Here is a 23937-nt window from a genome sequence, read left to right as displayed (position 1 = left end):
AAAAAAAACACCAAAAAAAATTTATGTAGGGGGCTGGGGATTGAGCTCAGCGGCACAGCGCCTGCCTGGCAAGAGCAAGGTGGTGAGTTCGATTCCCGGTACCAGAAAAAAACAAAAAATAAAATAAAATAAAATAAGGTGGTACAAGTTCTGTGCTGCGGCAGGTAGGGTGTTGAAGCCCCCACTGCAGTGGGCTCGCAGTGGTGAGGACAGCGTGGACTTCACAGAGGAGATCGGCTCCAGGGCTGGTTGGTTCAGCTCAGGGAAGTGCCTGCCTGTTTCAGCCAGGGGATGTGTCCGTGCAGGGTCAGCCGCAGCGCCTGGCTGTCCCCTCTGGGTGTGCTGGTGCAGGAGCTCCCGCATGAGCCTGCTGACCGGCCTTGTCGCCTGCAGCCACACCGGTGAGAAGCCTTTCCAGTGCATCGCGTGCGGCCGCGCCTTCGCGCAGAAGTCCAACGTCAAGAAGCACATGCAGACCCACAAGGTGTGGCCTCCGGGGCGCAGTGGTGGCACTGTTTCTCGAAACTCTGTGACCGTCCAGGTCATGGCCTTGAACCCCAGCAGGCAAGAGGATGAGGAAAACACAGGTGGGTAGGAGCAGGGAAAGCCGCTGCCCCCACCCTCTCCCCTGCAGCTTCACAGGTGCTGTGGCTGGCTGTGTGATCTCAGGCGCCTCCTTGACCTGTCTGGGCTAAAGTCTACTTTATCTTAAAAATGGGACATAGGATGAAAGGAAGGCTAATAAATGTATATGGCATTACATTAGTATGTACCCGTAGCAGACATCACTAGTTAATTACCTAACTTTTTGTGTGTGTGCAGTACAGGGATTTGACCCAGGGCCTTCACACTGAGCTAGATTCCCAGCTCTTTTTTATTTTTTATCTTGAGACAGAGTCTTACAAAGTCATTAAGGTGTTCACTTTGGGCTCAAACTTATGATCTTCCTGCCTCAGCCTCCCAGAGGACTGGCACTAATGGCAAACACCACCACATCCAGTGTTTTTGTTTTTTTGTGATCCTGGATTCCACCTCAGAATCTATTTTTAACAAATTGCTCCATGCAGTCACTGTCATTGGAAGCCGTCTGAGCTCTGTGGCAGTTGTTCCCAGGCTCTTTGCACACTATGGGGTTCTTGTCCATCTGAGCCTGAAGCTCCTGCCTTGTAGTGCGTTGGTGTTTCTCCAGCACAGTTCTCAAGGACTTAACTGCAGTGCTGGCTGATCAAAATTTACCATAAGTGCCATACAGAATTTTTTTTTGTTTTTATCTTTTTGAGACAAGGTCTCACAATGCAGTTCAGGCTGGCCTAGAACTCACAGTGATCCTCCTGCCTCAGCCTCCCGAGTGCTGGGATTACAGGACTGCGCCACCACACCTGGCTATAATTATAAAATTTCTAGTAGCAACATTACAAACTCTTTTTTAAATTTTTATTTCTTACGCATACATGTTTGCGGTACATAATGGCTACTTTCCTGGTGGGGAGCTGGTGTGTACAGTGGTGCCTCTGTCCACAAGTGCTTTTGTTTGTGAACACTCTGGTTGGCAAACCGAAGCACTTGGTAAACTTTTGTTTTTGTTTGCAAACTCTGAACTAGGTGACAGACCTGACTGTGGCCAACTAGGTGACAGACCTGACTGTGGCCATCTTTCCCATGGGAACACTCACGTGGCCATCTCCCCAGCATTGTGGAATGAGTGACGTTCACAACTGAGGTGCTGCTGCACATAACGCACCTTAATTCCTTTTGCATCTTGTAACCTGCTCTTCCCTCCTCCTCCCTCCATATCCTTGTCTCCTCTTCTGTAAAAAGATCTGTCTCCCTATTTCCTATTATTTTTTATTTTGCTCTTTATTTATATTTTGGGTTAAAAGCACTGCAGTACACCCCTGTAACCTCAGCTACTCAGAGGCTGAGGCAGAAGGATCTCAAGTTGAAGGCCAGCCTGGGCAACTTACTAACACCTGTCTCAAAAATTATAACTGAAAAGGGGTGCGGGTTGTGGCTCAGCGGTACAGTGCTTGCTTAGCCTGCGTGAGTCTGTGGGTTCAATCCCTAGCACTACCACCACCACCACCAAAAAAATTTTTAAATATCTATTTTATTTAACCCAATATATTAATATGATCCATTTAACATGTAATATAAAGAAATTGTTGAGGGTTTTTTGGTTTATTTCTGTTTTTTGCACTATTGGGGATTAGAACCAGTGGCAAGCACTCGACCACTGAGCTACATCTCGAGCCCTGCTGAGGTATTTTATGCGCTTTTTATACAGAATTCTGGAAATCTAAGGTGCATGCACCTTGGCAGCACACGTGGGTGTGGACTGGCCATATTTCAAGTTCTTGCCGCTGTGTATGGGTCACGGGTGCTGTGGGGGACGGTGCGGAGCCGAGCCAGGCCCGGGGGCACTCGTGTGCTCTGTCAGTGCCTCCACTGGAGCAGCTCTGCGTCCCCTGAGTCTTGTGTGCTCCCTGGAGAAGGACCACTCTTCCGGTGCTTTGGCAACACCTGCAGTGCCAGGTTCAAAGGTTCAACCACTTATCAAACATGATGGAGGCCCGCTAGGTGCCCAGCTGGGGCTAGGGATGGGGCAGCGTCCCTGACTGAGAAGAGTGAGGAGCAGCCTCGTGAGGGAGGGGCAGTGGAGCTGTGGCTCCAGTTAGAACCAGGGCCTGTGGGCAGCAAGGAGTGGGAAGAGGCCTGCAGTGTCCAGGAGGGCAGGGAGCGAGCAGAGCACAGGCCTTGCCCTGTCGCCGCGGTAGCTTCTTGGTAGTTTAGCACTTGCGCATGGGGACACAGAGGAGTGCAGTAGGCGTCTTGTGACTCCTTGCCTGACTCTTCTCGGCCTTCTCCCTAGGGCTGGGCCGGACCCGGGCGGGCACAGCGCGGCCCCAGGCTTTGCCCGCAGCGGGTGAGGATGAGGGAGACGAAATGGAGGCCAAGCAGGCGGTGCTCATCGACAGCTCCTACCTGTGCCAGTTCTGCCCCAGCAAGTTCAGCACCTACGTGCTGCTCAAGTCCCATATGACCCAGCACAAGAACGAGCAGGTAGGTGGGCAGAGGGCAGCAAGGGCCGCAGTTATCCACCGTGAGCCGTGGCTGGTGCAGGGGTCGTGTGTGTGTGCCTGTGTGTGTTACTGGGGACTGAATCTAGGGCCTTTACACTCAGCTGTATCCCTAGTACTTTCACATTTTTTATTTTTGAGTCCAGGTTGGGCTCAAATTTATGATCCTCTTGCCTCAGCTTCCCAGACAGCTGAGATTACAGGCCTGCACCACCACATCCAGTTGAATCCTGCTGCAAAAGGACAGGAGTTAGCCCCTCAAATCTTTTCTTGCAGCTCTTATCCTTAGGGTAGATTCCTAACAGGGGTGCATGGAGTTAATTTGGGTGATCTTGGGAAAAATTCCAGCTGGCTTAAAGAGTTCGGAAGCTTGTCATCTCAGAGCACAAGGCCTGGATGGGGCAGCTCCAGGCCTGAGCAGTCAGGTGACTCAGCCCAGAGCCAAGGCTTGGGTGTCTCTTCAGCTCTGGTCACCACCATCGCAGAGCATGGCTGTGTCCCGCACTGTGGCTCATCTTCTGGTCTTGGGATGGCGGTCACTTTCCTAGGAAGCAGTCCAGACATGGTATCATGAGCAGTGGGAACCTTCTTAGGAGTAAGGGCCCCTTTCCGAGAAACGTTCTCTAGATCTCATTGGTCAGGGTCAACACATGTGCTCCGTCACTTAGGGATGTGTTATTCTGCGGATAACAGAGCACTGGCTTCCTAGTTAGGTTTTATTTCTCCCACATGAAAAGAAGTTCATAAGTAGGCAGTGTTGGGCTTGTGCGGTGGCTCACATATGTCATGCTGGAGCAGGCTTCTAGCTCCCTGTCTGCTGTCCTTAGCTTGTGGCATTCATCCTTAAGGTTGCAGAGTAGCAGCTACATCTGCATCCATCAGGGTAAGTGCAGCCATCGAATTTCTCCCAGGATGCTTTTGTGTTTTCGTTCTGGGAGGGATGCTGTCCCCAGAACTGCTGCCTGCTGACTCCTGTTGGTGAGAAGGGCGTCATATGGCTGGCACTAGGTGCACAGGATCAGGGGACCAAGTGTCTTACTTAGGTGTTTTGCCACCTTGAGCAATGAGGATTCACTTTGTTAGGAAGGAAGAGTTGTCACATTGTGTAGGCACCCAAGGAATGTGTGCTACTTATCAAAGTAAAATTTCCAAAATCTTATATACAATGAGACTTGATGTGAGTTAGCATGTTCCTTAACTCATTAATGAAGGAACTGGAAGGGTTACAAAACCAGTTCAAAAAAGACGTGAAAGCCATGTATGGAGGTGCATGTTTGTAATCCCAGCACTCCAGAGGCTGAGGCAGGAGGGTGGTGAATTGGTATCTAAAAAGACACTGTCTCAAAGAAAAAGAACACCAAAGTCAGACTGCTAAATTAGATACACATCTGGTTCATGTTCTGCAGGTCAGCAACACCCTGACCTTTGAGGTTATCTTCTCTACCTGACAAAAATCATTATATTGGATGAGTTTTACAAGTTAATATTTAATTTGAGAGCTTGGGTCCTGAATCAATAGTAAGCTCTCAAAACCCGCCCCCATTCCCCAAACCGGAAAGCCCTAGGCAGGCTTGTTGGGTCACAGTCCTCAAAGTGAGATACCCAGACCAACAATATCAGCATCACCTAAACGTTCCTGGTCAAGACTCCGTATATTCAGACTACCACACCTCCAGAGTCAGATACTCCAGAGGTGGCGCCCAGCAATCTGGTATGCTTATGTCTGTTAAGGTTTGTGAGCTACTACTCCAGGGGGACATTGGAAGGACATGCTGTTGTCCCTTCACTGCCTCTCCAGGTCTTACATGATTCTTTTTCTCTTTTCTTGAGACTGCATCTCACGATGTAGTTCACTCTGGCCTTTAACTTACTGTGTAGCTCACGCTGGCCTCAGACTTAGCAATTCTCCTGCCTCATCCTCCCAAGTGCCCGGATGGTTTTTCTGCATACATCTAGGCTACACAGAGAGAAAAGAACCCTCTAATTGAAATAAAACCAGCGCTTCAGCCGGGCATGGTGGCACATGTCTATAATCCCAGCACTCGGGAGGCTGAGGTGGGAAGATCGCTTCAAGTTTGAGGCCAGCCTGGGCTCCAAAGTGATTTCAAGGCCAGCCTGACCTGCATAGTGAGACCCTGTCTCAAAAAGACAGAACAAAAATGAAAAAACAATAGCGCTCCGGCAGTCAGGGGCACGGGAAAGAGGTCAGAGCATCTCCCAGCAGCGTCCAATGCCAGTGGCAAGAGGCAGGGGCAGCGGTGACAGTGGTCCTCCTGCCTTCCCCACCTGCCCAGCATCTCCCTGCAGGTGTACAAGTGTGTGGTCAAGAGCTGTGCGCAGACCTTTCCCAAGCTTGACACATTTCTGGAGCACATCAAGAGCCACCAGGAGGAGCTGAGCTACCGCTGTCACCTCTGCGGCAAGGACTTCCCCTCGCTGTACGACCTGGGCGTGCACCAGTACTCCCACAGCCTGCTGCCCCAGCACAGCCCCAAGAAGGACAGTGCTGTCTACAAGTACGTGCCTCCCCGTCCTGCCCGGGTGTGTGGGCCAGTAGGCAGGGCTCAGGGTCACTGTGGCGTCATTGACCACTCAGGACCAGGGAGACACCTCCACAGGGGAAACTGAGGCTCCAGGCTGGGGCCCAGCCTGGCAGAGTGGTTTCTGGTGTTGGCACAGGTGAGGGAAATATCTGGGCTCTCCTCGTGTCAGGCTTCTCTGTCTTGGTTACTTTTCACATTGCTGAGACAAAATACCTGATGCCCAAAGTTAAAGGAAGAAGGGTTTATTTAGCTCACAGTTTGCAGAGGTTTCAATCCTTCATTGGCTGGCACAAGGCAGGGTGGCATGGCAGAGGGGCATCGCAGAGGAGAAACAGTTCATGGCAGGCAGCAAGCAAAAGGCAGCAGCCACTGTGAATCCATGCCAGCATCTGGACCTTGATCCCAGCAGCACACACCCCAGATCCAGCCACCTCCAAAAAGCCCCATCTATCACCTCACAAGGCTTTGGGGGGACATCTAGACACAAACCATAACATTTTTCTTGGCAGACCTTTGTTATAGAAAAAATATTCTTTAAAAGGGAAACCAATATCTCCTTATTTATGATGGAAAAGTTTTTTTTCGCCCTAGACTAAAAGATTATGAAAATATAGTTAGGTGTGGTGGCACACGCCTGTAATCCCAGCACTCTGGGAGGCTGAGGCAGGAGAATGGAAAGATTGAGCCCAGTCTGGGCAACTTAATGACTTAGCAAACCCTGTCTTAAAAAAAGTGGGGATGGCTGGGAACGTAGCTCATTGTGAAAGCCCTGGGTTTTACAAGTTAATATTTAACTTGAGAGGTTGGGTCCTGAATCAATAGTAAGCTCTCAAAACCCGCCCCATTCCCCAAAGCACCGGAAGGCCCTAGGCAGGCTTGTTGGGTCACAGTCCTCAAAGTGAGATACCCAGACCAACAATATCAGCATCACCTAAACGTTCCTGGTCAAGACTCCGTATATTCAGACTACCACACCTGCAGAGTCAAATACCCCAGAGGTGGCGCATGTCCAGAGCCACCAGAAAAGAACCCTTTAATTGAAATAAAACCAGCACTTCAGCCGGGCATGTGCCCAGAACCACAAAAGCAAAAACAATCGTTTTGCTTCATCATCCACAAAACAGTATACTGATTCTTAGGGTGAACAAGCATGTATTGGAAAGCGAGAATCACAGCATAGATTTGTTGCTTTATAATCTATAAGATGTGGGCTGGAGTTCAGCTAGGTGCCAAGTCTGAGACTGACAAAGGGCTAGACCAAGTGTAGACTTCACTGGGGGTGATTTTTCTGGATCCGCTGTTCTCTCACGTTAGTCCCCCGGCGCCGTCATGGAGGGTCCCTTTGTAGACAGGAGGAAGCTGCCCTGGTCTGCCATGCGCTCTTCACCCTTAGCTCGACACCCTTAGCTCGGCCTGCCATCCTCTTGGAGCCGTGGCTCCTGTGGCCTGCTGTCCTGTGCGTCCTCAGGATTGTTTCCCGGCCTCCGCAGCACCCATTTTGTACAGGGCATCTCTGCAGCCACTCAGCCTGACTCCCTGACTGCTTCAGACCCTGGGCTTCTGCGCTGTGAGCTTTTCACCTGCATTTGCTCCTGGGGACAGTTGCGGTGCGAAGCAAGGAGGACTGTCTGACTGGGCCTCCTTCCACCTCTGCCATGAGGACTCTCACCATTTGTATCAGTGGGCACCCCAAGCAGTGGGCCAGGACCTCTGTTACTGTCCTAGGGGAGGCTCTTGCTTCAGAGCTAAGTAAATGCAAACCTTGAGCTTGGATGCTAGGGATACAGGTGAGTAAACAAGTGCTTGCTGCAGACTGTAGTAAAGTGCTGTCGTCCTCCCCTGAGGGGTAGGCGCCCTTGGGATGGCCTCCAGGCAGAATGGTGTCGTGGAGCCACCTGCCTATGCTCAGATCTCCGTAGATGACCTTGGGCAAAGTATTCCACCACCAGCGGCTTCAGTTTCCTCATCTGTGAAATGGGGATCACAGTCGTGTGTAACTTATGGTACTGGGAACTGAACCTAGAGGTGCTCTTCCCTTGAGCTTCATCCAGCCCTTTTTATTTTTTATTTTGAGACAAGGTCTCACTAACTTGTGAGTCTCAAACTTGTGGTCTGGCCTCAAATTTGTGATCCTCCTGCCTCAGCCTTCCAAGTAACTGGATTATAGGTCGGTACTCCCATGCCCATCATCTACTGGACTTTTTATAAGGATCAAGTAAGACAAGGAAGAGGCATGTAGACGTGTCCCTTGGAACAAAATAGGTGCTCAATGAAGCTGATTGCCGCAGTGAATATTGTCTTTATTTAGATGTAGGCTTGGCTGCCTGCAACAGAGACCCTAGTAACAGTGGCTTAAACAAGTGAGAGTTTCTGACTCTCACTGGAGCGTTAGGCTGGTGTGGTGGCTCCATCCAGGTCCTGCCTGTCTGTTGGTTCTGATTCCTGAGCCCTGTAGGCTTGACTTGCCTGTGGGTATTGCCCCAAGCCTCTGCAATGAATCTCATACGTGACACTATATCTGTGCTGTATATTCTGCTTTTATCTTTTTTCTTTGCTTTGCTTTTTTTCTTTTTTATTTCTTTTTTCCCTCTCTTACTCCCTCCCCCTTTTCTTCTTTCCTTCCTTTCTTTTTTTCCCTTCCTTCCTCCCCTCCCTCCCTTCTTTTCTTCATTTTTTTGTGGTACTGGGGGATTGGCCCCAGGGCCTTTGCACTGAGCTATATCCCCACCCCTTTTTTTATTTTTTGAGTCTTGCTAAGTTTCTGAGTTGCTTGGGGTGGGCTTGACTTTGTGATTCCTCTGCCTCAGACTCCCAGAGTCCTGGATTACAGATGTGTCTCACCATGCCTGGTGAGAAAAAAATTGTAAAAATTATTTTTATTAGTGTGTGTTTGTGAAACATACAGCAGTGTTTACATGCAGCATCGGGGTCTGATACACATGCATATCACTTCTTGGTCACTTTTACTTCCCCCTTCTCCTTCCCAGACCACTTTCCTGTGTCTACAGAGCCTCCTCCCTGTTTCTTTTTTCTTTCTTTTCTTTTCTTTTTTTTTTTTTTTTTTGTCTATTTGAGACAAGGTCTTGCTATGCAGTTCAGGCTGGCCTTGAGCTCACTTTGTGGGCCAGAACTCACAATAATTGTCCTGCCTCAGCCTCCCGAGTGTTGGGATTACAGGTGTGCGCCACCACGCCCAGCCCCTCCCTGTTGCTTAATGTGGCTCTTTACCTTGCTCTTTAAATTATTTGTATTTTGGGTCTCTCATACTTTTTTAATTTATTTTTTTTATTTGGGTCTCTCGTATTAAGATAACTGAGAAAAGATTTTTTAAAAACTGTACATGGATAGAAAAAAAACCCAATTCCTGTCACTCATAGATAACCACTGTTAACCTCTTGGTATATGTCCTTCGGTGAATAGCTATAATATATATGTTTATAGATATGAATACAGATATAAATATCACAGTCATAGTCCCAGACACAGCCAAAGAATTGGCGAAAGCTCATCACACCATCTTCCTATCGGGTAGATCCTGATGAACAGGCTGAAATTTAGTGAGATCCCACTGTACGCGTGGTGTTATCATTTTTTAAAGATATATTTTAAAAACCAGGCATAGTAGTAAACACATAGTTCCAGCCATTTGGGAAGCTGAAGCAGGAGGATTCCTTCAGTCCAGGAGTTCAAGACCAGACTACAGAATGTTGTGAGAACCACATCTCTAAAAAAAGCATCAAATCCATCCTGTCTTTATTCACTCAGTGGTACAGTACCTGCCTGGTAAGTACAAGGCCCCAGTTTGATCCCAACACTACAAAAAGCAAAACAGTACCCAAGTAAGCTGGGTGTAGTGGTGCATGCCTGTAATCCCAGCACTCAGGAGGCTGAGGCAGGAGAATCACCACCACAAGTTTGAGGCCAGCCTGGGCCACATAGTAAATTCAGGGCCAGCCTAAAATATACAGCAAGACCTTGTCCAAAACCAAACAGAACCGAACCGAAACAAAACAAAACAAAACACCTTTTAGCCTGGTGTGATGGCTCGTGCCTATATTCTACCACTCAGGAGCCAAGGCAGGAGAATTGTGAGTTTGAAGCCATCCTGGGCTACATAGGGAGTTTGAAGCCAGCTACAGGGGGAGACCTCGTCTCAGAAAAAAGAAATGAAAACAAAATGACAAAAACCTATTGTAATTAAAACTATACATGGACATCTTTGCATTTCAGTATGGACCTGACTATTCTTTTAAACAACTACTTAGTATTCGATTGTACATGGATGCACTGTGATTTACTTAAACCATTTCTCACTGCTGGATAATTGGGTTATCTCCAGTTTGTCATTATTATAAACAGTGCTACAGGGAGCAGCTTTGGGCATACATCTTTGCTCATCTGTAAGTTCCTAAAAATGATTTTGCAGGTCAGAAGCCCAAGGGAGTTCTAAGAAAGATTAATTACCTGCTTCAAAAAAAGAATTGTTATGTGCATATAGCACAGGATTTTAAAAAAATCACAAAAAGGCACAGAGTGAATAGGAATTCCTCATCCACCAGACCTACTTCCCCCTATTACAGTATAGGCAAACATGTTCAAAAAGTGTTCTTTTTATTTGCATTTGCAAGACTCTGGCTTCAACCCACAGAGTCTGCGTGTATGTGTGTGTGTGTGTGTGTGTGTGTGTGTGCACACACATACACACACACACAAATGTGTTCTTCTTAAACTTTTATTTTTGGCCAGGCGTGGTGGCACACGCCTGTAATCCCAGGACTCGGGAGGCTGAGGCAGGAGGATCATTGCAAATTCAAGGCAAGCCTGGGCCACAAAGTGAGTTCAAGACCAGCCTGCAGAGCGAGACCCTGTCTCAAAAAAACCAAAAAATAAGTAAATAAATAAACTTTTATTTTTTAGGGACCAGGAATTGAACTCAGGACTATGTGTTTGCCAGGCAGATGCTTGTGTTGAGCTATATCCCTGGCCCTAAACTTTTATTTTGGTATAATTTCAGACTTCTAGAATAATGATGAGAAGAGTGTGGAGAAGTCCCATATAAGGACTCCTCCATGATTTCCCACCTGTTAATGTTGTGTCCCATTTGCTTATCATATGCTGAAGTATTTGGAAGTAATTTGCAGGCATAATGCTCTTTATCTTTATTTACCCTCCACGTGTGTTTCCTAAAATAAGGAAAAAACTTCATATTTAAGCACAGTGGAGTTCCTAAAATCGGAGAGTTGACATCAGCACAACTCTCCTACCTAACCCATGCACCAAGGGCCAGGGACGTAGCTCAGTGGTGCAGCGCCTGCCTGGCAAGCACGAAGCCCTGAGTTCAATTCCTGGTACCGAAAAAAGAAAAAAAAAGCCAAAACAAAAAATTGAAAATTTCCAACTGTTCCAATAACATCCTTTGTAGAAAAAAAGGAAAAAATAAAGTGCTTTTTCTGGCCCAGGGTGCAACTGAGGATCACACATGTTCAGTTGTCACTCTCTTTTCCCACCTTGAAGCTGGAGCAGGTCCTCATTCTGTTGTTGCCTTTCATGACTTTGGATTTTTTTTTTTTTTTTTTTTTGCAGTGCAAGGGCTCCAACCTAGGGCCTTGTACATGCTGGGCAGGTGCTCTACCCCCGCCTAAACTTGATATTTTTGAAAAGTATAGACAGGTTATTTAGTAGGGTGCTCTTTGAATCTGCCGGATTTAACTTGTGACGACATCCAGGATGCGCACTGTCAGCGAGAACATCACAGGGACACCCCCGTGTCGTCTGTGCGTCCTCGCTGAGGCCCGTGCTGCCGATTTGTTCCATGACTGCTGGTGTTACCTTGGGAGACCTAGTAAAGATGGTAGTCCTGATGGCGAGCTCTTTTTGTTTTTTGTTTTTCATGAGACAGGGTCTCACTTTGTAGTCCAGGCTGGTCTCAAGCTTGTGATTCTCCTGCCTCAGCCTCCTGGCTGGGGAGTTTTATTTTCATCGTTTTTGTTAACTTCCTCTTGTACAAACCCATATATTTCTCTTACTTCCCAGCTTGCTCAGTCTCTGCCTCCTGGTACCTCTTTCCCATTTGGCCTCTTCTTCCTGTCTTTCTATCCCTATGGACTTTTTCTGTGGTTCTAGAGTATGGTCTGAGGGTGTCCCCTGTGCCTACCTGCCTGGGCCTCCCCACAGCTGGCACTGATGTACAGAATGACAGTGCCCACATTGCTGTCTTTGTTGTGGGCTGCCTACCTATTGGTGCCTGGAGTCGTAAGCCAAAGGCTCAACTCCAGGGTCCCCAGCAGACCAGGCCCTGCCGCCTGCCTCCTTGAGAGCCCAGTCAGACAGTTGAGTGACAGTGAAGCAAGAAAGGGATTTATTCAGGCAGCGTGGCCACCCTGCTGTCCTAAGCCCTGCCTTCCAGGGCATCAGTAGAGCTCAGTTTATATAGGGGAAGGACGAAAGGGCGTGGAGAAGTGTGCCCTGGTACGCAAAAGAAGAATGCCTGGGTACGCAGTCTTGCTTAAGCTGGTCTAGTTGATCATTATCTCAGGACTGGTTCCACAGTTCTGCTGGCACCTGGAGTTGTTTCTGCTTGCAGCGGGTAACTGAGATGATTGCTCCTGCTCAGGAGGTAGCAAGGTTCTCACAGGTCAATCCCTTCCGCTTACCAGGGCAGCTGAGTCCTGGGGTGATCTGCCTGAAAGGGTTCCTGTTCCTGGAATCTTGAAGTTAGCTTAGGTTCTTTTATCTCAGTATCTTCAGTCTTGAAGGAGGGCAAGAAAGGTTGGGTAAACTTAGGACGGAGGGACCTTATCGTACCAGTTTTTAGACCGACACTCCTTAAGTGATTAACATATCTCATCTGTGTGCAGAGTTGAGTAGGAATCTAATGCAAAGTTTCAGGTGGCAGAGGAGACATACAAAACAAAGGCAGAGATGCCAAGCTTTTATCCTGCTGTTAGTTTCCCATCAGACATCTGCAGGCCCAAGTGAAGTCGGTGCATTTTAGCAAAAGCAGCCTCTCGGTCCAGTCACACCACCCGCGGCGTTGCTCACGGCGCCTCGTTGTAAAAGGGGCCATTGGCTGGCAAGTGTTTTGTGGTGGGGAGATGTGGTGTCTTTTATTCTGTTAAGCGTTTCGTGGCCAGGAGTGCTGTTTTTGTGGTGGAAGCCAGGGCACATTCTAGGCCAGCACTCTACCAATGGGCTCTGCCCCGGGCTCCTGAGCACTGAGCAGAGGGCCCAGTCACCACAGCGATGTCAAGAGAGACAGCCGTCCCGATGGCACTGTGCAGCTTATGACTGCTTGGCACAGTGTGTCCTGTGACTCTGTGACGTCCTTAAGAGTGAGCAGGGCCACTGGGGATTCCTGCCCCGGGTGACGGTTAGAAACCTGAGAGCATCAGAGACAGGAGCGTCCCGCGTCCCTGCCTGACTCCTCACTGATGCATAGAGCACGTTGTCAGCGGGAAAGATATGGTCCCCACAGCAAGGACCACTTGCTAGTGGAGAGACAGGTTGTAACCAAGTAAGGAAGCAAATAAAATACTTCTAGATAATAAGTGCTAAGAAGAAAATAAACTGGGAGACCTAACAGGGAGTGGCTGGGGTGAACTGTGGGGAGCCATGAGGCAGGATGGCCAAGGAGGGCCTCTGTAAGGAGGTGACATTCGGGCTGAGATGTGAGGGATGAGAAGGTGTTGCTCAGGAGAGGGTTTGGGAAAGAAAGTTCATGTAACAGCAACAGCAAGTGCAAAGGCCCTGAGGGAGGAACAAGCTTGATAGGTTTAGACGTTCAGGATGGGCAGAGCAGTGACTTAGGTGGTACATTAGTGAGGGTTTTCTAAAGGAACAGAACCACTGGGAAGCCTGTGTATAATTATGCCAGAGGATTTATTAGGTCGACTTACAGGATCAGAGGCAGAAGAGGCCACAGTGGCCATCTGTGCACTAGAGAGCTGGAGGATCTAACAGCTGCTGAGCCCAAGAAGACAGAAGCTTCCTGGATGCAGCACCAGGCCGAAGTCGAAGGCCTGGAAGCTCACTGTAGAGTTGCCGGTGTGAGTCTGCATTTGAAGGCCAAAGAAACTGGAAATTGATGTCCAAGGGCAGTGGCGAAGCCTGGAACTCTTCCACAATGGGGGCACTTCCTTCTTTCCCTTTTCCCTCGGTCAGGGCTGCAAGTCTCTTGGTTGGTGCCGCCCACATCCGAAGTAGGTCTTCCTCCTCCGTTTGCTGGGCTGCGTGTCAGTCACCCACGGAGCCGCTCAGAGCTGTGCTGGGCTGACCTCCTCGGTGGTTTTCAGTCCCCTCAAGTTGACATGTCGTGAGGAAGGGTCCCAGGTGGCAAGTGAAGGAAAGGGGACCTGAGAGGTGGGATTGGGTTGGGCTGGGGGGCCTTGTCTTGATTTTCAGTTTTATTTATTTTTGTGCGGTGCTGGGGCTGGACCCCAGGGCCTCCAACATGCTAGGTGAGCCCTGTGCTACTGAGCTGTGACCCCAGCCCTGGTGCTGCTTTTTAAAGACTCCTTCTGGCTGCCTGTGGAGAGCAGACAGCAAGCCAGAGAGGAGGCAACTGCACCTGTCCGAGCAGGAGCTGATGGCAGCTTGGGTGAGGACGGAGGCAGTGGCACCGGGAGAGTGGACAGATTTGAGAGTGGATGAGGGGTTTTGCCTCCTGACTTGGCCCTGGGCAGCAAGAGACCAGTCACTGTGTGTGCTGGGTCTCCTCACCTGTCCTCCTGCTTCCCACATAGGTGTGTCAAGTGTGTCAAAAAATACTCCACGCAGGAGGCCCTGGAGCACCACCTGCAGACGGCCACTCACAACTTCCCCTGCCCGCACTGCCAAAAGGTGGGTCCACTGCTCTCTCCCCGTGGCTGTACCATTATGCTTGTTCTTATTGGTTCTTTCTTCCAGGACTCTGGCAGCCTGTCCTAAAGCCGTCAAATGTCCAGCAAGCGTTCCAGTCACCGCTGTGTCAGGCCGTCATCATTTTTTTAAAGTTTATTTGCGTCAGGTCTATGGCTTGCGGTTGACAGCTACGACAAAGGCTTCCATTATCTGGGCCCCTCCCCCGCCAGCCCCCTTGCGCCCTTCTAGTTTCCTTTTAATTTATTTGTTGAGGAAACTGGGCCACAGGTCCTGTGGAGCTCCCCGCAGTCTGGGCTTTGCTGATTGCATCCCCTGGTGTGTTTGCCTTGTTTCCTTATTCTGCTAATTTTTAACAACCTTGCGTAGCAGATTTCCCAGCATAGCCCTGGTTTACCTTGGCCTCATTCTAGACACTTGTAATTATATAGCCCAAGCTCAGGCTTCAAAATTTAAAGGGAATCGTGAATTGAGCAAGAAGCATGTAGGAGGTGCTGTGCTGAGCATCTTATCTGAATTGACTCGAAGGCCCCCAGGAGGAAGATGGGCTCTTCTACTTCCGTCTGACAGGTGGAGATGCCAGTGACGGGCCTGATGAGCAGTGGGGTGGCTGGGTTTGTGCCCCTACTCGCTTCTTCACACCAAATGGATGCATGAATGCTCATCTTGTGCCTAGACTGAGAAAGGATTTTGGCTCCTGCGTTTTCTGGTCCTTTACTATCTGTTTCGTTAGTTATTTGTTCACTTTTTCCTTCATTCCTTTGTGAGTCCTTTGAGCCAGTGCCTGACCCAGAGGGGAATGAAAGCCCCTCTGTCCTTTCAGAGCCCTGTGTAAGCAAAGAGGGATGCCTTTCAGTGGGTTAAATGATGACTTAAAAATGTAGGTGATAAAAGGCAGAATGGGCTGTGCCTAGCATGGCACAGGGGGGCGAGGGAAGGCGTCCCACAGGCAGCTCCCGGATCCCTGATTGGGTCCTGAAGAGTCGGTAAGAGTTTGTGAGACTGAGGGAGAAAGCCTGCCTTTCTCTCTAGGGACAGCTTGGCAGAAGCTCAGTGGGGTGTGTTGTGCGGGGCTTGCCGGTGAGATGAGGGGGAGCCACGAGGTCCTGAGGGCCGATGTGACACTGGGCCCTGGTCCCCGGGAGGCAGAAAGGAAGGCGTCTCCACGGGCCTGTGAGCTCTGGAGGGGGCCTGGTGAGACTGCCCTGAAGCCACGCTTCTCCTCCAGGTGTTTCCCTGTGAGCGCTACCTGCGGCGGCACCTGCCCACCCACGGCAGCGGGGGCCGCTTCAAGTGCCAGGTGTGCAAGAAGCTCTTCCGGCGGGAGTATTACCTCAAGCTGCACGCCCACATCCACTCAGGTGGGCGCCGTGCCCTGCTTCCCCTTCTCTCTGTCCTTTTCAGTCTCCTGCCGTCCCATGGTACTCTCTCCCCGCCCGTACCCTCCTGCCCTTCCCTTCCCTTCCCTTCCTTTCTCTGCACCGCTCTTCCTCCCCACTCTCTTCCTCTCCCTCCTGGCCCATGACCTATCTGCTGCACTTGTGGAACAGCGATGCCACCCTTGCTGGAGCAAGATGAGCCCCAGAGGCTGGGGGGTCTCACCCCGCTCCACCGCTCTGAGCCCCCGGGCTGGGCATGCTGCTCTTGCTGCAGAGTTCTCAGTCAAACCCGGACTGAGCTCCCTTTCCTTGCTTCTGCAGTTGAGATGTATTGACATTGTATTTTCTTTTATGTATTTATTTATGTATTTATGTATTTATTTATTTATTTATTTATTTATTTATTTGTCTTTTTGAGACAGAGTCTCACTATGCAGTTCAGGCTAGCCTTAAGCTCACTTTGTAGCCCAGGTTGGTCTCAAACTTGCAATGATCCTCCTGCCTCAGCTTCCCGAGTACTGTGATTGCAGGCGTGCGTCACCATGCCTGGCTGTATTTTCTTTTAATCTTTAAATTTTATTAGTTAAAAATTTTTGGCGGGGGATGTGTAGCTCAGTGCTTGAGTGCTTGCTCGACATGAGTGAGGCCCTGGGTTTAATCCCCAGTACTGCAAAGCAAACAAAAACACCAAAACATAAAAAAAATTTTTTTTTTCATTGAAAAAGATCTAAAGATTAAGAAAACCTAAGGAGAAAATAAAAATCCTTAACAGCACGAAAGCATATACAATGAAAATAATCCCCTCTCCCTCAGGTGGATAAGCCAGTGATCTGCAATTCTTTTTTTTACTATGATTTATGCTTAAAATAAATACACACACACACACACACACACACACACACACACACACGCCAAGTGTGGTGAAGAATGCTTGTAATTCCACCTACTCAGGAGGCTGAGGCAGGAGGACTGCAAATTCAAGGCGAGCCTGAGTAATTTAGCAAGACCCTGTCTCAAAATAAAATTTTAGGGGCTGGGGATTTAGCTCAGCAGCATAGCGCCTGCCTGGCAAGCATGACGTCATGAGTTCGATTCCCGGTACCAGATAAAAACCAAAACCAAAAAAAAAAAATTTTTTTTAAAGGGCTGGAGGTGTACCTGGGTGGTAGAGCTTGTCTAGCATGTGCAAAGCCCTGGGTTCAATCCCTATACTGAGAAAAATTATACATTTTATATTGCAGTCTATTAAATATATATGCACATAGAGTATATTAAAACAGATTTCACAAAGCAGTAATTGTTGTCCAGTTTGCATTTTTGAAATAATTATTACCTGGGAATTGGTGGTGTGTACCCATAGTCTCAGCTCTTTGGGAGACTGAGGTGAGAGGATCACTTGAGCCCAGGAGCTAGAACAGTCCGGGCAATGTAGTGACATCCTGCCTCAAAACAAAAGACTAAAGTCTCCTGCAGATTGTGACTGCAATTTGCAATTTTTAAGATACTCATAATTCTGTTACTGTCTAATATAGGTCATTCTTTTTTTTTTAATTTTTGAGACAGGGTTTTGTTATGCAGTTCAGGCTGGTCTCGTACTCACTTTGTAGCCCAGGCTGACCTTGAACTCACAGCAATCCTCCTGCCTCAGCCTCCTGAATGCTGGGATTATAGGTATGCATCATTATGCCCAGCATCCTTCTATTTTTTAAAATTAATTTTACTGAAAAAAATAATTTTACTGATCCCATAGTCAGCTGGCTCCATTGCTTTTATTTATTTATTTTTAGAGTTAATTTTATTGGTTCCATTAGTGTGGGTCATTCGTTTCATTTTATATCTGTATATCACACTTGCTTACTTTTACATAAATGAGCATGTACTACAATAATTATGAGCCTTATTTCCTTAATCAGTGTATCTTGAAGATGTTCCCAGATAGAACCTTCTTTTTCACACTGGTATAATATTCTCTTGTCCTCCACAAACGGACCCTTAAGTTATTATTTTTTACAGTGCTGGGGATAGAATGCAGGGCCTCGAGCATGCTAAGCAAGTGCCCTGCCACTGAGCTATCCCATAGCCCTAGGTTTGAATTACTTTTCAGCTGTTAGCCTGTGAAGTTTGTCACTGTGCTGTGTGGGACCCTTGGCAAGCCTTTGGAGTGGATCTGGAGTATTTATTCCCAGCAGTGTAAGTTCTAGCTTAAAATGTATATGTAGGACTGAATTTGCTTTGGGGATGGTAAAGAAAGTTCTAGAGAGTGATGGTGGTGATGGCTCAACGATCTAATGCCACTGAGCTATGCATTTAAAGATGGCTAAAATTGTAAATTTAATGGTATGTATATTTTACAGCAGTAAAAAAGAAAAAGAAACATGCGCATTATAATTTTGATAGATATTACAAAATCACCTTCTTTGCTTTTTTATTATTTAATTTTTGTTTGGGTACTGGGCAGTGAACCCATGGCTTTACATTGAGCTATGCTTTGCTCCCTCTCTTTATGGTTTTTTAAAATTATTTTTCAAAAGTAATACAAACTGATTGTAAAAGTGGAAGCAATATAGAAGTACTTAAAGTAAAAACCTTTTCTTTTTTTGGAAATAGTGTTCACTATATAGTTCAGGCTGGCCTCAAACTTACCATGATGCTCCTGCTTCAGCCTCCTAAGCACTGGGATTACAGCCAAGGGCCATTACACCCAGCCATAAAGTAAAATGTTAAATTCTCCCTTCAACTCCTACTTGCTGACAGTTTGGTGCTTGCTCCCCCAGTCTTTCTCTCTGTATCTTTGTTGTATATAAAACACACACATGCCAGGAATGGCGGCACATGCCTGTGATCCGAGCATTCAGGAGGCTGAGGCTGGAGGATCACTGCAGGTTTAAGACCAACCTGCCGTACATAGTGAGTTCATAGCAAGACCTATCTCACAAAACCAATACATACATATACACATCCCTACGTATATACATACAAAGAAACCACATGTGACTAGGTTTTCTTGAGGTTTGAGGATTGTGCTTTTTCCTAATAGAAAAGGGACCATGCAAAGCTGTTCTGTAGTTTCTTTTCTGCTTAGCACTATGGCCGGAAGATCTTTCCAGATGAGGGAACACAGAGTGCCCTTGATGCTCTGCATGACTGCAGAGTGTTCCACTGTGAGGACCAGACTTTTCGTAACCAATTGGGCTGGTAGTTTTCAAAGTACTTTATTCATTCCAGAGAGCAAATAGTGGCAGGAAATCAAAGTAGCCTGAGAACAGTCCTTCCTTTCCAAAGGGCAGGTTGTGACCACATGACCTCTGTGAGCACCGCTCTTGAGGTTCTGAGGGAATCCTCCGGTGACCCCTGCCCTGCACCCCCAAGACAGGTTTGGTGGTGGGAGGGTCTGGGGCAACTCAGGTGGCTCTGGGTCACACTGCTGGCCCGGAATCTTCGCTGCGTGGACTGCAGTGTAGACCATGGACAAGTCACTTTGCCTCTCTGAGCTACGAATGGCGTGGCTGTAGGATGGGGTAATGGAGGTCCTTGCCTTGTGGCTTGTTGTCGGGCTTTGGTCAGACAGAGTGTGGTTCCCCCTTAGTGGACCCCTTGGCTGTATTTATGTGACCATCACCCACAACTCAGGCCATGCCCCAGACTTACGCCGAACTCTGTCCCTCTGTTCTGTCAGGGAGGGCCACGCATCGTGCTGGTCCTGCCTGGCCCTCCGTCTGCTCTCCACCTGCCACTAGAGGGGCCCAAGGTCTTCAGTCAGGTCCGCCCCCTGCTCATGCCCTCTGCTGGCTTCTCATCTGGCTCGGTAAAAGCCGGAGTCCTTTCCTTTGGCCATGCAGGCCCTCTCCGTGAGGCCGTGCCTCGCTGACCTCACCTACCTCCGTCTCCCACCCCTCTCAGCCGCCCTGGTCTCTCCACTGTCCCTCAGGCACCCACGTGTGCTCCTGCTTTGGGCCTTTGCCCTTGCTTCCCTTCTGCCTGGGACCCTCATCCAGACTCCTCCTGGCCTCCTCCCTGCAGCCTCAGGTCTCTCCTGTGTTCTCGCAGCAGAAAGACTTCTCTGACCAGCCTCTCTAGAACAGCCCTCTTGAGTGTTGTGATGTAAGTCTGTCAGCTACAGGGAGGCTGAGGCAGGAGGATTGCTTGAACCTAGGAGTTCAAGGGCAGCTTGGGCAACAGAGTGAGACCCCATCTCAAAAGGAAAAAAAAGCACCCTCTTCTTGGCAAAACAAAGTCAGGAGGAAGGAGAGAAGCTGTTTTTCCCCAAGCCGCCCTCTTTGGGGGAGGAGCTGGCCTCCATAGTCACCAAGTTCAAACTCCTGTGGGACCTTCACTCTCCCTGCCTTGTGTCCCCTGCAGGAGAGAAGCCCTACAAATGCTCAGTGTGTGAGTCTGCATTCAACCGTAAGGACAAACTGAAGAGACACATGCTGATCCACGAGCCCTTCAAGAAGTACAAATGCCCCTTCTTGTGAGTGGGAGCTGTGCAGGCGGGCTGCAAGCTGGGTGGGGGTGGGGAACAGAATGATGGGTTCACGCCCCCCTCCTGCTTCTGGAGCCAGCCCCCAGGGGACAAGGGTGTCCCGTGGCCCAGGGCTAGTGGAGGGACCAGCAAGGGAGCTCCCCGTGACTGGTGGCTCTGGGTTCCAGGACACACACAGGCTGCAGTAAGGAGTTTAACCGGCCGGACAAGCTGAAGGCTCACATCCTGTCCCACTCTGGTAAGGGGCCTGGGGCCCTGGGGGTGTCTGGCTCAGCTCAGAGCCCTGGGAGAGACACGCCAGGAGGAGGAGGAGCAGACATATTCCCCAAAGCTTACTGTCCCTGTACAGTCCCGCCAGTTGGCTTGCACTGCTGTGGACCGGCAGCCCGTGTTCAGGACCGTAGGCTGTACGCAAAGGAACCACATTGCCCAGCCCAAGCTCCACCTCCAAGGAGCGGCAGAATCAGAGTGGCGCCCAGTGGTGTAGGGGTTGAATCAGGCCCGAGCCAGGATGTGGCTGCGAGGTTCCCCGTGGACTGAGTGTTGTTTCAGCCTGGGCTCCCCTGACTTGTGGGCCGGATAGTTCTGGTGTGTGGGTGTGGATGTGTAGCGGCCTCCCAGCTGGTCTACCCACTAGACGTCAGTGGCACCCCTCCCACAGTGACGGCCACATGTCTCCAGGTGTCACCCAAAGTCCCCTGGGGAGTAAAGTCACCCCTGCTGGAGAAGCAGTGGTTTGCAGAAGGATTCAGTGGTGAAAGAAAGTTTGAAAACCAGCAGAGTAGATGAGGGATGTGAGGCAGAGCCTGGGTTTGAGCCTTGATGCTGACCTGTCCGCTGCGTGGCCTCAGGCCCATTGCTGCCTGTCTCTGAGGGCTCAAAGGCATCTGTGAAAGGGGCCTGGCCCAGGGAGAGTATAGGCTGGAGCTGACTGCAGGGGGACGCCAGGCACCAGTGGGTCACCGAGCGTGTAATCCTCAAGTCCCAACCACATCTCAGGCCATGGCCCTACCGGGGGGTGCTTCACATAAGCAGAAGCCTGTGCACCCTTGTGTAGAAGCTGAGCATTTAGAGGGGAACACCAAAAATAAACAGCCAACAAGGACTCAAGGACAGTAAGCGCAGGGGTGGGGAGAAGCGGAAGTGGCTGAGAAGGAAGAGTGTGGGGCCCGGGGGCCGGAGGAGCTGAGTGCTATGGGGTAAGCCAGCAAGCCGCTTTGCAGGGAGGGGGAGCATGTGCAGGGAGACACGGTGTCTGGGACCAGGAAAGATGGTGAGCACAGGGGACTGGGGGAGGGCAGGGCTGAGGGGTGCGGGGGTGTCAGTCAGATTGCACCCCCTCTGTGGGAAACTTGGGTAGTCAGAGGGGCGTTTGGAGCGGTGAACGTTACACTCATTAGTGTTTGGCAGAGACATCCCCAGCTCCCTGTAGGGCGTGGTCTGAGGCCAGCAGAGGCAGGTGGACCAGAGATGATGGGGGTCTGCAGAGTGTGTCAGGGCTCGGGTTGAGCAGGCTGCCGCAGGCAGAGGAAGCAGCACGTGCAGTGGCCCAGAGGCAGGAGTGGGCTCGGTGCGTTGGGGAAGGGTGTGTGGCTGAGAGAAGGGAGGAGGTGAGCAGAGGAGCGGGCCAGATGACAGAAGTGCTGGTAGGGAGGACTGAGCTCTGCGCCTGGAGAGGCCCCTTGCGGGGTGGGGTTTCAGGGCGAGGGCCGGTGCTCCTCCTGACGCCCCCTTGTCCCCAGGCCTGAAGCTCCACAAGTGCGCGCTGTGCAGCAAGTCCTTCAGCCGCCGCGCCCACCTGGCCGAGCACCAGCGCGCCCACACGGGCAACTACAAGTTCCGCTGTGCGGGCTGTGCCAAGGGCTTTTCCCGCCACAAATACCTCAAGGACCACCGCTGCCGCCTTGGCCCCCAGAAGGACAAGGACCTGCAGACCCGGCGGCCCCCCCGGAGGAGGGCAGCTCCCCGCAGCGGAGGCAGCAGTGCTGGGCACAAGGCGGTGACCTCCTTGCCCGACCCCCTGGGGCTGGAGGAGTTGAAGGACGCAGGGGCTGGGCCTGTGCCCGAGGTCACCCCAGGCAAACCGCCCTTCGCAGAGCCCGATGCCGTGCTGTCCATTGTTGTGGGTGGCACAGTGGGCGGTGACCCTGAGCTGGTGGTGCCTGGGCATGCCGAGGCGCTGGGCTCCAACCTGGCCCTGGCTGAGCTGCAGGCCGGGGCTGAGGGACCGTGTGCCATGCTGGCGGTGCCAGTCTACATCCAGGCCTCCGAGTGAGGCAGACTCTGCCTGTGGAGTTTGCTTCCTGAGCGCCCGGACCTCGCGCTTGGATCCGGCTCCTGGGGCCGGCCAGGGTCCTTCCCGGTGGCAGGAGCTTCCTGGGATGCCATTGGCTGCCCTTCGGTGGCCCTGTTCTGCGGCATCCTGCGGTGGGACAGGCTGGCAGCTCCTGGACAGCAGTGGCAAGAGAGATGGCCGGAGCCCGGACAGCCCGCTGGTAGTTGGGCTGCCTGAGAGAGAAGACGAGATGGTCTGGCCCAGCCCTCCTCCAGGCAGCCTGGGTGGCCGTCAGGCGAGCTGCTCAGCGGGAGGCTGGATGTGACTGGAGTCCCTGTCTGTTCTCCATTTGGGTCCCTCACGGCTTCCACAGACAACTCTGCAAGGTTGGCCTTTAGGAGGCACTCAAAAGGCGTGGTTAGAGTACAGCTAGGAGCCAGATCTAGCTTCAAATCTCAGTTGCGTGCACTTGCTGTGTGACCCTGGGCAAATCGCCACACTCCTGTGTTCCTTGTCCGTGCAGTGGGGCTTACAGCTGCACTACCTCCAAGGGTTGTCTTGGGGCTCCGGTGTGAAGAAATGTGCAAAGGACTTGGCAAGTGCTCAATAAATGTTTTTATCACTGTGTGTGTCTTAATGGCTCTGACCCCAGCCTTGGCAGTTCTTTTCTTAGCCCCCAGATGGCAGCACTCCCCTCTGAAGCATAAGGCGCTGAGGTGTCGCACAGCCGTGACACCATGGTCCTATAGACTCCTACAGAGGAGCAGGTGCTCCTGGGACGGGGACTACAGGGTCTGTGTGAACGTTCTGGGAAGGAGGTTTGTACTCATATGTGAAAATTCAGAATCCTAGGGAAGCCCAGGCCTTTGGATTCAAAACCTCTGATAGGAGCCAGAAGCACACCTGAGTGGGCTTCTGTGTGCCTCGACCTCTCACCCGCTTCCGCCAGCCAGGGCCGGGAGGGGCAGAGAGGCTGGGCGGGAGGCAGGCAGGGAGAGGGCCCCTTCAGGCCATGCTGCTTCTGTTATAGGACAGGAAACCAGTGCTCAGAGAAGGGCCAGGGCAGGGAGCAGCAAGCTGCTTGACTCATCATGACTGAGACTCCTTGAGGGCTGGCCTGTCCCTCACACACTATGCTGGGACCCACTGCCCGCACCCTCAGGAAGGGAGGAACAAGGCTGGGGAGAGTGAGAGTTGTGAGTGTCCTATCCTGCAGAAAAGCCCAAGGAGGGACTGGGGTGGGGGGCAGCAGGGCTCCTCAGAAGGCACAGTGTTTGAGCTGGGCCTTGGCACATGCTGCTTTGACAGATGGGTACGTAGGGGA

At 50.6% G+C, this 23937-nt stretch overlaps 1 protein-coding gene across 1 annotated transcript in view; it reads left to right on the top strand.

The window, feature by feature from the left end:
• Positions 1–23238, top strand: part of Znf341 (zinc finger protein 341) — a gene marked incomplete at its 5' end in the record, with an annotated part of 46421 nt that extends 23183 nt beyond the window's left edge. Inside the window, 8 exon segments of the mRNA XM_013514211.1 lie at positions 394–587; positions 2870–3060; positions 5385–5593; positions 14362–14458; positions 15705–15837; positions 20215–20326; positions 20506–20576; positions 22081–23238. Coding sequence (XP_013369665.1) covers positions 394–587; positions 2870–3060; positions 5385–5593; positions 14362–14458; positions 15705–15837; positions 20215–20326; positions 20506–20576; positions 22081–22613 — 1540 coding nt within the window.
• Positions 23239–23937: the final 699 nt, after the last annotated feature.

This window comes from Chinchilla lanigera, unplaced genomic scaffold (assembly GCF_000276665.1).
Source record: "Chinchilla lanigera isolate Chin_1 unplaced genomic scaffold, ChiLan1.0 scaffold00021, whole genome shotgun sequence".
In the NCBI taxonomy this organism is placed as follows: Eukaryota; Metazoa; Chordata; class Mammalia; order Rodentia; family Chinchillidae; genus Chinchilla; species Chinchilla lanigera.
This window is presented reverse-complemented; position numbering and strand designations above follow the sequence as displayed.